The 13,278-nt window shown below is 36.9% G+C and overlaps 1 protein-coding gene across 3 annotated transcripts in view; it reads right to left on the minus strand.

Annotated features, from left to right (window-relative positions):
• Positions 1 to 9,958, minus strand: part of ano3 (anoctamin 3) — a 65,005-nt gene extending 55,047 nt beyond the window's left edge. For 2 of the 3 annotated variants that reach the window (XM_047387139.1, XM_047387130.1), the window contains exon 1: positions 9,698 to 9,957. In XM_047387139.1, the coding sequence (XP_047243095.1) occupies positions 9,698 to 9,743 (46 nt within the window). In that variant the 5' untranslated portion in view covers positions 9,744 to 9,957. Of the gene's footprint in view, positions 1 to 9,697 lie in introns of all 3 variants that reach the window. The other variant, XM_047387146.1, reaches the window with a different exon arrangement.
• Between the last annotated feature and the right edge of the window lie 3,320 nt (positions 9,959 to 13,278).

The raw sequence follows: 13,278 nt of genomic DNA on the forward strand, positions 1-13,278 counted from the left end.
AAACATTTTTATTTCAAAATTCCAGACTTTTCCAGACTGAATTTTCAAAGAGATTCAAAACATTGGAGTGAAAAGAAAAAAATACCTAGCAGTTTACTTGTAGAAGCTAAAAATCATTAATCAATATGATGATGTGGTCTGTTCCAATCCAACAGTTCGATAAAGAGCATGTTTTTTGTTTATTTGGCAAGTTAAATTAACTTTACTTTAAAATTGGTAACACTGACTATAAAAATAGGGCTCTTATAAAACCTATTTTTTCTCTCTTGTTTTATTATGATTAAAAACAACCTATGTTGTTAAAAATTATTTTCTTATCTTCTAGATCACAAAATTAGTTTTCCTGTTTTCTTTTTTTAAAGATATTGTGACCTGGAAAAGTGAAAAGCAAATTTTATACTTTCCAGACAATTTAATTAAGAATACTTTTGCAATCCCAAAGGAATTTTAAATAATGTTTTAACTCATATTTTCCAAGTTTCTCCTTTTTCCAAGACTGCCAAGATTCCCTGAACATTTTACACTGGAAAATCAGCTTCTAATTTCCTGCACCAACACCAGAAGGGACTGGATTTGCAAAGACATATTAGGAGGTCCTCAGTAAGAGATGATTCTTTAACAAACACTTCTGCATCCTGCAGATCATAGCTGTGTAATTCTAAACTGATCAGCTGGCTTGATTATTCTGTGAGAAGTCTGGATAATGGACAATATATTAAATAAAATCACTGAAAAGTCTGAGGAATCAAAGCTTGTCTTATCTTGTAGAAACTTATTGATGTTTAATCACTGTGGACAGAAAATGCATGTATTACCTTCTGCGGTTGCCATATCCAGGTTTTGTTTCCCGCTGACCCAATCTGTAATTTTCTGCACAGGTTAGGTTGATTCATGGCCTCCAATCTCTGCCCTTTGTTAGGTTTATTCACTGACGCCTTAACCTGAACAGCTAGACGCAGAACACTTTACTCTGGAACCTGTGAGGCTATATCTCACGTGTTGCATTAAGTGAAAAGAGTCCAGTGATGGATGGCATTGTGTCCAAGTTGTTCCCTGGCTCCCAGTTTGTGACAGCTGGGATGGGCTCCAGCCCTCCTTTGACCCTGAGCAGGATAATGCGGGAAAACAAAATGAAAGAATAAATGGATGCCTGACTCTCATGATGCTGGGAGCTACAGGAAATACATGTTGGAAGGCCACTTTATTAGGTACACCTGTTCAATAGCCAATCAGCCATTTGCATGGCAGCAACTCAGTTCTTTTACACATCCATATGTGGTTGAAGAAGACTAGCTGGAGTTCAAACTGAGCATCAGAAAGGAAAATGAAGGGAACTTAATTGACTTTGTTGCTTGGGACAATTGTGCTAGTCTTAGTATTTCAGAACTTCTTGATCTACTGGAATATTAATATATAACCATCTCTTAGGTTTACAGAGAATCTGCCTTTTTTATTTATGGAAATTTAAAGTTTTCAAAGACGTTGATCTGTTATGCTAAGAGCCAAGCAAGCCGAAGATGCTTTGTCAGTTTCATTTACTACAGCATTAGGCCAGACAATTTTGATTTACAGAAGCAGAGAGATGAAAATCTTGATTGTCATTCTGCACTGCTCGCTTCCAGTTCCATTATTAAGGCAGCTGCCTCTTCTACAGAAACATTGTGTAAGCCGTTGGAGGATGTTTTATCCTGCACCTGGCAGCACATCAAACAAAGAGCTGGGTTCACATCAAGTGCTAAAAGCGGCATTTATCATCCGCTGAATATTCAACTACTGCCTTTTGTTACACAATTATTCCTCAAGTTGAACTAGGAACAAATGAAAAGTTACGCTCAGTATAAAAATCCGATCTAACAAGCAATCCAATGTAATTAATGCAATAAAATAATGCATATTGAAAAGCATAATTCTTTGTGAAATAAAACAAAAACTTTGGCTGCAGCACTATAATTCACTCAATATTAAAGGGGGTTTTTCTGTGGGGAAGGAAGGATTATTTAATTTTACATTTTAAACCCAGAAAAACAAGCCCAGTGCGTCCTGATTTGACCCACAGGCTACAAACACAAACAGAACCAGATTTTGCAAAGCATTTGATCAATTTTAGTATTTAAGTTTCTTAAGACAATTTTATAATCAATCTCACAAAATCATCGGCAGAACCTGCTTTCTTATTTAACCACAAAAAATGTTTGAATAATTCACAATAAAGTGAGGTAAACAAAAGCTTTTTTTTCTCAATCTGATTGTATTTTATTATACAAAAACGTTATGTGGCGTATTACACAATCATGAGGAAGACTACAGGTTTTCCAGTAGACAGTCCCTGACACCAACTATAAGGAGGGTAAGCAACAAAAGGTCATTAGTAACGAAGCTGGCAAAGTATAATAATGAAAGGTTGCGTGGTAGAAACAAATTGTGGTAGAAAAAGGTGCACAGGCCACAAGAATATCTGCAGCCTTGTGAGAACTGTAAAGCAAAGCTCATTCAAAGCCTTGGGGGATACACTGCCATAATTCAGTCTGTCCTGTCTTGATGCATCTCAGTGTGGTTTGCCTAATTCGCAAAACAGGACATGTCCAGACTGCAACGAACAAATCAGGTCTGCAGAGAGAATCATCAGGACTGACCTTCCGTCTATTCAGGACTCATACAGGTCTAGGGTCAGGAAAAGGGCAGATTCATAAAATTTGGACTGCAGCTGGATTCAAACTTCAAGTTTTATCAAGTCTGAAGTCAATGCAGGCAGCTGACAAGTTTTATGAAGAGGCCAATTTCATTTTCCTGCAAGATTTGGCACTTACCCAACCAACCAATAGTTCCAATATCTGCTTTAATGAACATGGGCTCACTGTGCTTTAGTGGCCAGCAATCTGGCCTGCCTTCAATCCCAAAGAAAATCTGTGGAGAGTTGTCAGGAGGAAAACGAGAGTCAGCAAACAATGCAGATAAGCAGAAGGGAACTATTAAAGCAAACCGGGCCTCCTGAACCTCTCAGCAGAACCACAGTTTAATCACCTCCACACCACGCGGCTTTGATGCAGTATTTCATGTAAAAGTAGCCCAACCAAGTAATGAGTGGATATAGTGTACAGTAGATGGACATACATTTCAGTAGGGTTCATGTTTCTAGATTAAAAATCGTTTTTATGATTATGTCATATTCAAATTGTTTAAGAAGCAGATTTTTGTATTTTAAGTAGCTGTAAATAATGTTCATCAAAATTATCAAAATTAATGCTTGAAATATATTACTCTGTGTGCAATAAGTATTTAATGAGTTTCATTTTTTGAACTACTGAAAAAAATATATTTTTTCAATGATATTAAAACATATTGAGATTATTCTTTATGTTTATTGTTGGATTGTACCTAATGATATGCATGTGATTCACTGAGAGGCCAGATTTGTGTGAGTTTGACCAGTAACATTAGGAGAAACCATTTAAGGAGAGTTACACAACTTCACTGCAAGAGAAGCCACATGTTTTGATATCTACTCAGTTACAGTGGCTTCAATTAGATACTTAAATCAAGATAAAAGTGACTTCAATAAAGAGCTAAAAATAGAAAATAATCCCAAACAAACCGCTGTTCTTGGCTCACCGTCACCAGACAGCCTGGCCGTAAGCACACCTCAGACCAGATGGCACGTTTTACCCATGATTTAGGATCAGATTATGTAATCCTGGCACAACCACTGGGTTGCATCATTTGAGTAGATTAAACATCTTAATTTCCCTGTCCATCTGCATAGCCTTCCATCCTTAAACATAATACTACTTCCTGATGCCCCTCATGGCAACAGATGATTAACAAAGCCTCTGTGGTATTTGTATACACCCTGACCTCTCCATAAATTAAATAAACCACAAAGTTCAGATGGGATCATTTTAGTCCAATGATGCCATAAAGTAGAAAAAAATATTTGTCCTCTTGCTGAGCTGGAATTTTTCTCATGACCTTGCAACAAAACAATCACTGGCGCTTTAAGAGCTGTGAAAGTGTATAAACTGGTAGCTGTACGCACACGCTTCATTGTTTGGTCTTTTTTATACTTATTTTTAAGGAATTTATATTCCATGAAAGAAGCTTTTTAAACATCATATTATCTCATACACAGTACAACTAGTAACCGTATAAATATAAATAGTATCAAACAACAGCTTTAGTGAATTGAGGTGATATTCAGTGTGCATGCTCTCTAAAATTTGTCATGAAGTTAATGTATGAATCTATAAAACCATCTGCCTGATTGCATAAGAGGCCAGGTGGTCAGAATTGGATTGTGCAAAGGTTTATACAAACACACAGAACAGACATTTACTGGAGAACATTTTCACTTTGACATGAGGACAGCCTCGGTAATATACCATAATGTTCAGAATTTTTTTTTTTTTAATGAAACAACAAATATGATTCTTCACAAACTATGAATTTTTATGCAATATTTAAGTGCAGAAAAATAAGTGCAGAAGCATGAACTAAACTTAGGTCCAAATGAAATTAAAACATTTTCACTGCTGGTAGATTTTTCAGTCTCTGTGAGTCAGTCCCTCAGAGGAAACAGGCAAAATAGTCACCCTGTGTTATGCAAAGTAATACGGTTATCACGAGCAATGCAGTGCGTTCTGTAACAGGAGCAGTTCTGTATGTGCGTTCTCATACAGAGCATTTTAGACTCTTCTGCGTTACCAGTCAATAACTTATATGTTACAGATTCAATCTAAAATAACCTAAATTAATTATTCTGGACACAACTGAAAAAGCAAATGTTTGTCTGCACCAAACCTCAACTGCTCTTGGTGTATGTCAGGGGAAATCAAGACATGAAGTGAAATTCCTTTGAGACAGGATTGGGAAAAAGCAGAGAAGGAGACAGCAAACTTTCTGCAGCAACCAATCAGCAGCCTGTCTTGTATAACACAGATGAAACTGGCAATATCCAGCAGATGTCATTGAGCTGCCTGGTCAAACTAAGTAATCAAGGATAAAAAAAGAGCGTTGAGAATGACAATCATTGCAGCAATCCAAAAATAACCAAGATAAAACAGCTTCTGACTTAAAAACATTCAACAGATCACATGAAATTAAGCATCAGAAACCATGGAGCCTAATCTTCTTGAACCATTTGGACAAAGTTTCCAAAAACAGCATTGAACACAGGAAACCCAGGGCTGAACTTCACTCCATTACAACCATCTATTTGGTAAATCATGGTGATGGCAGCACAGTATAACTCTGCGATGGTGCTTTCCAAAGCAGCCAATTAACAGTGAGAGACACAGGAAGCCATAACCAATTCTAAACAATGCTCTTCTACAGTCAGTTTAGATTCTGTCACTAACTTTGCTGTAGTATGTTTAGCTTTCCCAGTATCTACAGAGGTCAGCTCTGGGTTGATTTACTTCTTTGACAGGTCAATGAAACGTCTTCAAAGCAGATGAACTGACGTAAAAAGTCAGGCACAAAACCAACAAGACTGCAAAAGTACAAAATAGGAAAGTAGAGAAATTATCACTTAATCTAGTGGTGTTGTAGAGTTATTTTCCTCTAAAGCACTGTGAATTACAAAGTGTTCACATTGTGCTTTACATATGATTTGCCTTGCCATAGCCGCCTGAATGAATAGTCAATATGCATCCATGGAAATTCTTTCTGTTTATATAGGTTTCATATGTGTCTTTGCTTCCTCTGACATAATTTTGCTGATACCTAAAATAGCAAATTTTTAGTCTTCTCCCCACAGTAACAACTCCCACACTGAGGATTGTTTGTGCTGCCTGGCAGCACTTCAATATTGTGCATTGAAAAGGTCATTAAAAAGCTGGAAATTGTCTGAATCAAGTCACCAGCTGATTTCTTGTTGCATTACTGAGACTTTTTCCCTGATCCCTCAAAGGATGATTGCACTGACAACTATCTTCTGACGGTTAGATACTGAATGCTCACAGACATAACATAAACATGCATGTTTAATTTTACAATTTAATTTAATGCAAAAAAGTTTACCTGCAGCTCAGCGATCACCTAGTTATAGACAGAGGAAGAGTGACTGACCTCCCCCTTTATGCTGAATTTAATTATAGATGACTATAAGATCATCTTTTCCTAATTGGTGGAAAATTTTCACATCAAACACATTTTCAGATATAGCCCATTTTATACATTATCCTTAACTGGGTTTAAGAAAGTGCAGAATCAACTTAGACTTTTGCTTTAAGCGGATTTTTGTTCCCAAAGTCCATCCCTTTCTCTTTCCCTTTAACAGCGCACTTAGCAATTATGAAATTATTGAGCGAGCCCTCTGGCCCATAGTAAGACTTTTGCATTAATCTGATCTCATCTGCTGCAGCATGTTTCCTGTTGGCTGAGCCGAAGTCAGGAAGAGATTTAGTCTGAGCTATAAAACAAATAAGTTGGGATACCCTCTGGACCGTCAACAAGAAAGAAAAAAACCTTGAAAAAGTACATTTCATTTGGGTGTTTTTATCTGTGTAAAAAAGGAAGCATTAGATTGTTAAATAAAATCAAATTAAAGCACATCATGTGTGGATCTATGTACACGTGAGAGTTTGATTTGAAAAAAAAAAGGAAGAAACAGTACAGAAAACTGAGCAAAAGGAGAACAGCCAACACCCTCAGCAGGCTCAGTCACGAGCAGCTCAACACAGTTTCTTCTCTAGAGAAGCCAGGAGTCTTTCTAACACCTCGACCGCATACATAAACACTCCCTGTTTATCAGCCTGAGTCACATTTAAAAACACAAACCTTTTCTCAACTATCCTCTAATTTTAAACAGTCGAGGAAAAAAGAATTTCAGTAGTATTAATTTTCTCTAAGGAGTCGTATTTCTGTTTCAAAAATCAATACAGGCCGAACATGTAATGGAGCTGCGCTGAAGATGGTTTGGGTCCGTTTTTACTTACAGACTGGATGAATTTCAACATGAAGAAAAGTTTTGTATGTTATGTCATGGTAAGATTTTTAGATGCACCGATCATTTTTGTTTTCACTTTCCAATTTTGGCCAATTATTTTGTTTTTCTACAAACTACGCTATATAAAAGAGATGTAGGCAATCGTTTTGATTCTAATATTGTAAGGTCTTGGAGTAGGACCCAATTGCAGACAATAAGGCCAGAGCAGCACAGTGATTTGAAGGATTTCAACTAAAAAGCAAAAACTTACAGAAGAGTAACAACATGACATTAGGAGATCAGGACATGGAGCATGGAAAACAAATTGAAAGGAGCAAAACAACAGTCATGGAAATGGAAGAATCCAGCAGAGAACAAATGACCAACAGAGAGCCTAAATGGGTGAGGAAACAGGTGCTGGCTACAGAGTCAATGAGGCGACACAGGTGAGCAGAATATACTTGATTGCAAGGTGGCCAAAGATGGAAGACTAATTACCAAGAATGGAGCGGAACAGACATACAGAAAAACCCAGGAAAATATGTATCAGAGATCTAACAGAAAAATAATCTAGAAGTACAAAGAACACAAGAAGGAACTAAGAACTAATACAGCAACAACTACAAACAAATGATGAGCACAAAAAAATGAACTGAATAAGACAAAGCCTAAAAAAATAAAAACCAAAATTAAACATCTCAAGACTGTGACAATCAGAAGACAAAGCATGACAACATTACCTACATTTCATGTTGTCCAGGTGAACACCTGGACAACATGAAAGCAGCATCAGAGCCAGGGGACTCAAAAAAGCTCAACAAGCTGATAAAGAAGGCTGGCTCTGTTTTGGGGACTCCTCTGGAACCTCTGGAGATCAATGTGGAAAGACGAATTCTTCATAAAATGAAGAACATTATGGAGAACCCTGAGCATCCTCTTCATGAGACTGTCCTACAACAACAGAGTGTCTTCAGTCAGAGGCTTCTTCAGATGTGCTGTAAGACGGAGCTCTACAGGAGATCCTTCCTGCCCACAGCCATCAGCATCTACAACGGCTCTTTGAAGAAACCTTCATAATGAGCTACAACAACATTTAATTTCCCTTTGGGATTAATAAAGTATTTTTGAATTTAATTGAATTGACTTTAGCATGTAAGTAGTTCTTTTCTGGATGCTGAAAAACATTCAGTCTTCTTCAGGTATCAAGACTTTTTCGTTTATTTTATGAACTTTCCAGCGTTGATCAATTTTAACAATTCAAATATCAAAACATTCATCTCTTTCACTGATGGCTATGTCTTCTGCTATCTATAACTTTTATGGTTTTTTTTATATTCAACTTTTGCTTCCGATATAATTCAATGGGGCGGTGTGCAAATCAGTCAAACACCTGTTTGTGCTCTAAAACTAAGCTAAAAACAACATTTAAATTTTGATCAGGTCGTGAGACATTGGGCTGTTAATATATGCTTTAGGTTTTTAACATCTTTTGATTATTTCTTTTTTTTATTATAGTCTAAGTTGCATAAACTCTTTGATCAAACACTGCCCCCTTAAAGCTGAGGACATTAGTAATTATTCTGCTGAGCTCCAACATTCCACAGTTTTTGCAAATTCTTCCTATTGCCCCACTTTTAACAATATATCCAACTGTTGAAAAAACTGTCATCTTTGTGATCAATGTTTGAACCACCGCACCCTAAAGAATTTGAAGTAAAAGCCACATTGCAAGAAAATAAAATTTATTTTCATAGAGATCCACATTTCTAACAGTAGGACAAGGGATCTATAGGTCTGTGTTCCTCCAAAGCTTGTGGAACCAAGTGAGTGTCAGGGTTGATGAAGTCCTAAGGATTTCTGCTTCATTTCAGGTCTTTCAGCTAATTTGACCTCATCCTTTCGGCTTCTAGCTTTCACACATCATTCACGCAGGACGCTGACATTTTCTGGTGTTTAACTGAATTTGTATTACTTTTTTTTTTAAAGTGTACCAAATGACATGTTGCATTTGTAGACTGAAAGATGTGGGTGTTCTTAGTTTCAATACAGTTAACAAATAGAAAACCCCCTCAGATTTGATCTTGGATTAGAGCCGATCAAGGGAAAATTGGACCTGTGGTTGGTTATGCTGCCATTTTTTTATGAGCAGCTGAGTGAAAATGTATTTTTCTTTTGGCTGCATGACATCTAATAACAACAGCCTTCAATCTATTACATTTTTTTCAGAACTGAAAATAAACCTTATGCTTTAACTTTGCAGGGAGCAAAGATTTCACCTTCAACGCAAATTACTCATGCATTTAAGCAGGTTAAAACAAACCCTATCTATGCATAAACTCTACAATTATTTAAAATACTCCTTAATCTCTGATATTAGTTACAAAAGTGCATCAATCTAAGTGCAGTCTAAATCTAATTTAAACTAATAAACAATGAAATAAATGTGTTCTCAACAAAATAGTTTTAAGAGACTGTGAAATTGTCTATCATATAAAATTGTAAAAAAAAATGTATTCGGTAAAACGTGACTCAAAGATCGCTTCATTCCAATAATATTGACTACATTAAAATATTATCAGTGTGGCATGAACTAGTGGATAATTCAAAGCGCACAGAAACAGGCTTCATCTCAGGAGATGGTCCTTGTAAAACGTCCAACTCTGCGTCACAGACACCATCAACATGAAAACTGTTCATAACGGAAAGAAAAGTCGTTTCTCAGTTTGAAGAAGATGAGTTATATCCCCAAAATAAATAATGACAGAACCAACCAACCTTTCTGCTGCTTGAAGGACTGTATTGAGCCCGAGTGGTGCACCATGGCGGCTCTCTGTTGGTCTTAAGCGTATTTAATCAAATTCCCCGTTTGGAAGAGCTAAACTGCAGAATGCATGGGAAACTGCGGAGGGAAGACGTGGAGGTATCAACTCGTTTCCCATCCTGCTGACACGATCTCACGGGCGATGCGCAAACACCAGCAACACCTGTCTCCGCTCCGCACGCCGCTGCTCCCTCCCTCACCACCTCCGATCACCACCATTCACGGGTGTTGTCATGGTGACGACCGGCAGGGGAGGTCCTGAGATGGACGCCTCCTCCTGATTTACTGACTCCAGAAGCTAAAAAAAAAAAAAAAAAAAAACTTACCAGGGCAGCGCATCATCTACATAAAGGCAAGGGCAAGTTCAGTGTTTGACTCTGTGTCCTGCTGAGCAACTATTGGATGTCAAACATCTATAGTATTATACGAAATAGGCTGCTGAGCCCACCATAATAATACTACTAATAATAATAATATTAATAATAAATTTGGTCTACTTCTTAAACATCAGCTGCATTGCAGATTATTGCAACAGAAAGATCAAGCAATTTATTTTTCATCTTAATATTGCTTCAGATTTCCAAAACCTATTGCATACAGTGTGATCATTAAAGATACTAACCACGAATACATTTGTGTTTTAATAAGAAATGGACATTGACAGTAAAAACACAGCTGTGTAACAAAGTATTTATACAAGAGGATTCCTCAAAATACAAAAGTTATTTAAAAAGGTCACTAAAGAAGGAGTCAGATAACTCTGCACTGAGTGTATTTGGATTGATGACGTCACAAGATAGCACAGGGATCAACCCAATAACAAAAACGTATGGCAGCCAAGCAGTTTTTGACAGATTTCATCACAGATTCTGAGGTATTCTAGTTGGGATTCAGCCTAATGTTTTAGAGGCAGGGATTGACCCCAGTGACCCCCCTCCCAAGCTATGATGGATGTTTGAACTGATACAACTCTGTTCATATCGCCACTTCTAAAATCAGTAAATACTGTACTCTGTTCGATTCACCTTAAACGTTTACAAGATTTGTCAGGGACACTGAATGCAGAGTGAATTTCTCCTACTTTTAATTTCCCAAACAACCTTTCTGTATTTGTGACACCAATGATGGGAGTTTATTCTTACTTCTCCCCTGTGCTGTAAGAGGATTTATGGCGATGGTAGGTCAGCAACCTTTACAATCCAAATATATGTTTTTGCCATCACTCCTGCTAAATATATTTGTCTACAGTTGCAAAACCTACATACATGACTCTTAAAAAATAAATATCCACTGCATAAAATTGGTTACTTTAGAGGTTTTTGGTTTTGGAACAGCAACAACGAACAGAGAAATAAAATTTAAAAATCCTTGCATAGGACATTATTTATGGAAAACAGCACATGACATTGTCATTCTGCTGTGAAAACGTTTTGGAGATATTGCACAAAAACACAATAACTGCCTAAAGTAACATTTTCTTAACACCTTTACATATCAAAACTGAGTTCAGTTCTACGTATATGATTTTTGGCGGAAGTTATTAAGAGCAACTATAGAGGGAGGGTCTGTAGATCCACGTGTAGCTCCAGAGCAGCAGGTTAAGGACCTCTATTATAGGTTTTGAGAAAAACTGGTAGGACTGGACTTGTCTGCCTGGTGATCATTTTCAGCAGAAAACATTGTTGGGACCTGGAAAACATCTTACTAGAATGCATCAACCAAATAACATGGTTTATAGTTTGATATGGCTCACAATAATCGCTCAAGATTTTTTGAACAGCGATCTGATCATTTTAGTCTGCCCTGGTACTCAAACCAAACTACATCTGTGTTTTATTGTTACCAGATTTTCCTGAAGTTCATGCAGCGCTTGAAAATACAGTTTAAAACATTTTACTGCAGGCATACAGAACACATCCACTCTAAAAAGAGTATTTGGGCTGTAGTTCATGTTCATGACTTCTTTACATTAATCTCACCTAATTCATTTTGGTTTATTGATGACAGCTTACTTTTATAGGTTCAGTTAACTTAAAAGTCACAGGGATCCAAGCTAATCTATTGGCTACGCAGAAGGCAGCCATAAGAAAAGGCAATTTTTCATGATGTAAACCAAGTTGGACCCCAATGATCATAAATGAATTATGATTTATAGTTGCAAAACATCATTGGTAACAGTCTTGTGGTTCAGAAAATGTCACATAGTAATATGTCATTTAAACACCCACCTCAAGTTTCATAATGAGGTTTGAGTTGTTTAATATTAGGACAAAAGCATGAAAAACTCTTCCACAATCTAGAATGATGCTGACAAAAACAATAAGGATTCATGAATACACACAACACTACGTAAGGAGGAAAACAATATCCCTTGTGAAGTTTCAATAGAAGGGCTGCATGGTGGAGTAGTTTGTAGCACTGTTGCTTTGCAGAAAGAAGGTCCTAGGTTCGACTCCTGGCTGGGGGTCTTTCTGCATGGAGTTTGAATGTTCTCTCTGGGTACTCTGGCCTGCTCCAACAGTCCAAAAACATGACTGTTAGGTTAATTGGTCTCTATAAATTGCCCCTATGTGTGCCTGGTTGTTTGTCCTGTGTGTCTCTGTGTTGTCCTGCGATGGACTGGTGCCCTGTCCAGGGTGTACCCCGCCTCTCGCCCGTAGATTGCTGGAGATAGGTACCAGCTCCCCTGTGACCCTGTACGCGGGTATAGAAAATGGATGGAAGTTTCAAAAGAAATGTCTAGTGTGCAAAACTGTTCATGAATTTGTAATGTTTTTACACGATGAAATTTCAAATGTTTCTTTTATACAATGGAGATTTCTTTCTTTAGCCAACTTGAATTTCTGATTACCATGATAGTATTTTATTCCTATTAGAAAAACTAAAATAATGTGATGTATTTTAATATAGCGCGAGTGATAATTTATTTTTGAATAAATCCGTTTTTCTCTTTTGGAGCAACTTCATATTTTGAGTTGAGATTGCATAGAATGAAGTCAAAACAGGTCTTTAGGTTGAACAAACTTTTTAAATTGCCTTGGATGAAGTTAATTCAATTACTTGTTACCAACTGAAGCAATTCATTTAAGTTGTTCTTCTCTTTGTGTGAACACCTTTAATGGACCAATTTGATTAAAACCCATTTAATATAGAAGAAAAACAAGTGGAAAAATCCCCATGGAGGTACTCAATTGAACTCTGGTCAGTTGCCTCATGTGATGTAATCAGATGCTCCCATGAAAGCTTCATTTTGGGAGGGCAGGGTGTATCTCAATTTACAAAGAGATTTACAAAAAAACTGCCAATGAATATAAATGTCACTGACCCTGACACTCTGTTCTATAGGTGAAAAAACTACATTGAAAGTGAGTTTGATTGATTACAAAATAATGTGTCCCAAACTTTAACGTCAAAAAGTTTATAACATGCATCCAGGGCATTCACTCTGCTAAAACAAAAAAAAACAAATAAATAAAAGAAAAGGGCAAATATTTTACTTTTTTTTCCAAAGAGGATCTGTTTACTTTGGCAGTCA

Source organism: Girardinichthys multiradiatus, chromosome 2 (assembly GCF_021462225.1).
Source record: "Girardinichthys multiradiatus isolate DD_20200921_A chromosome 2, DD_fGirMul_XY1, whole genome shotgun sequence".
In the NCBI taxonomy this organism is placed as follows: domain Eukaryota; kingdom Metazoa; phylum Chordata; class Actinopteri; order Cyprinodontiformes; family Goodeidae; genus Girardinichthys; species Girardinichthys multiradiatus.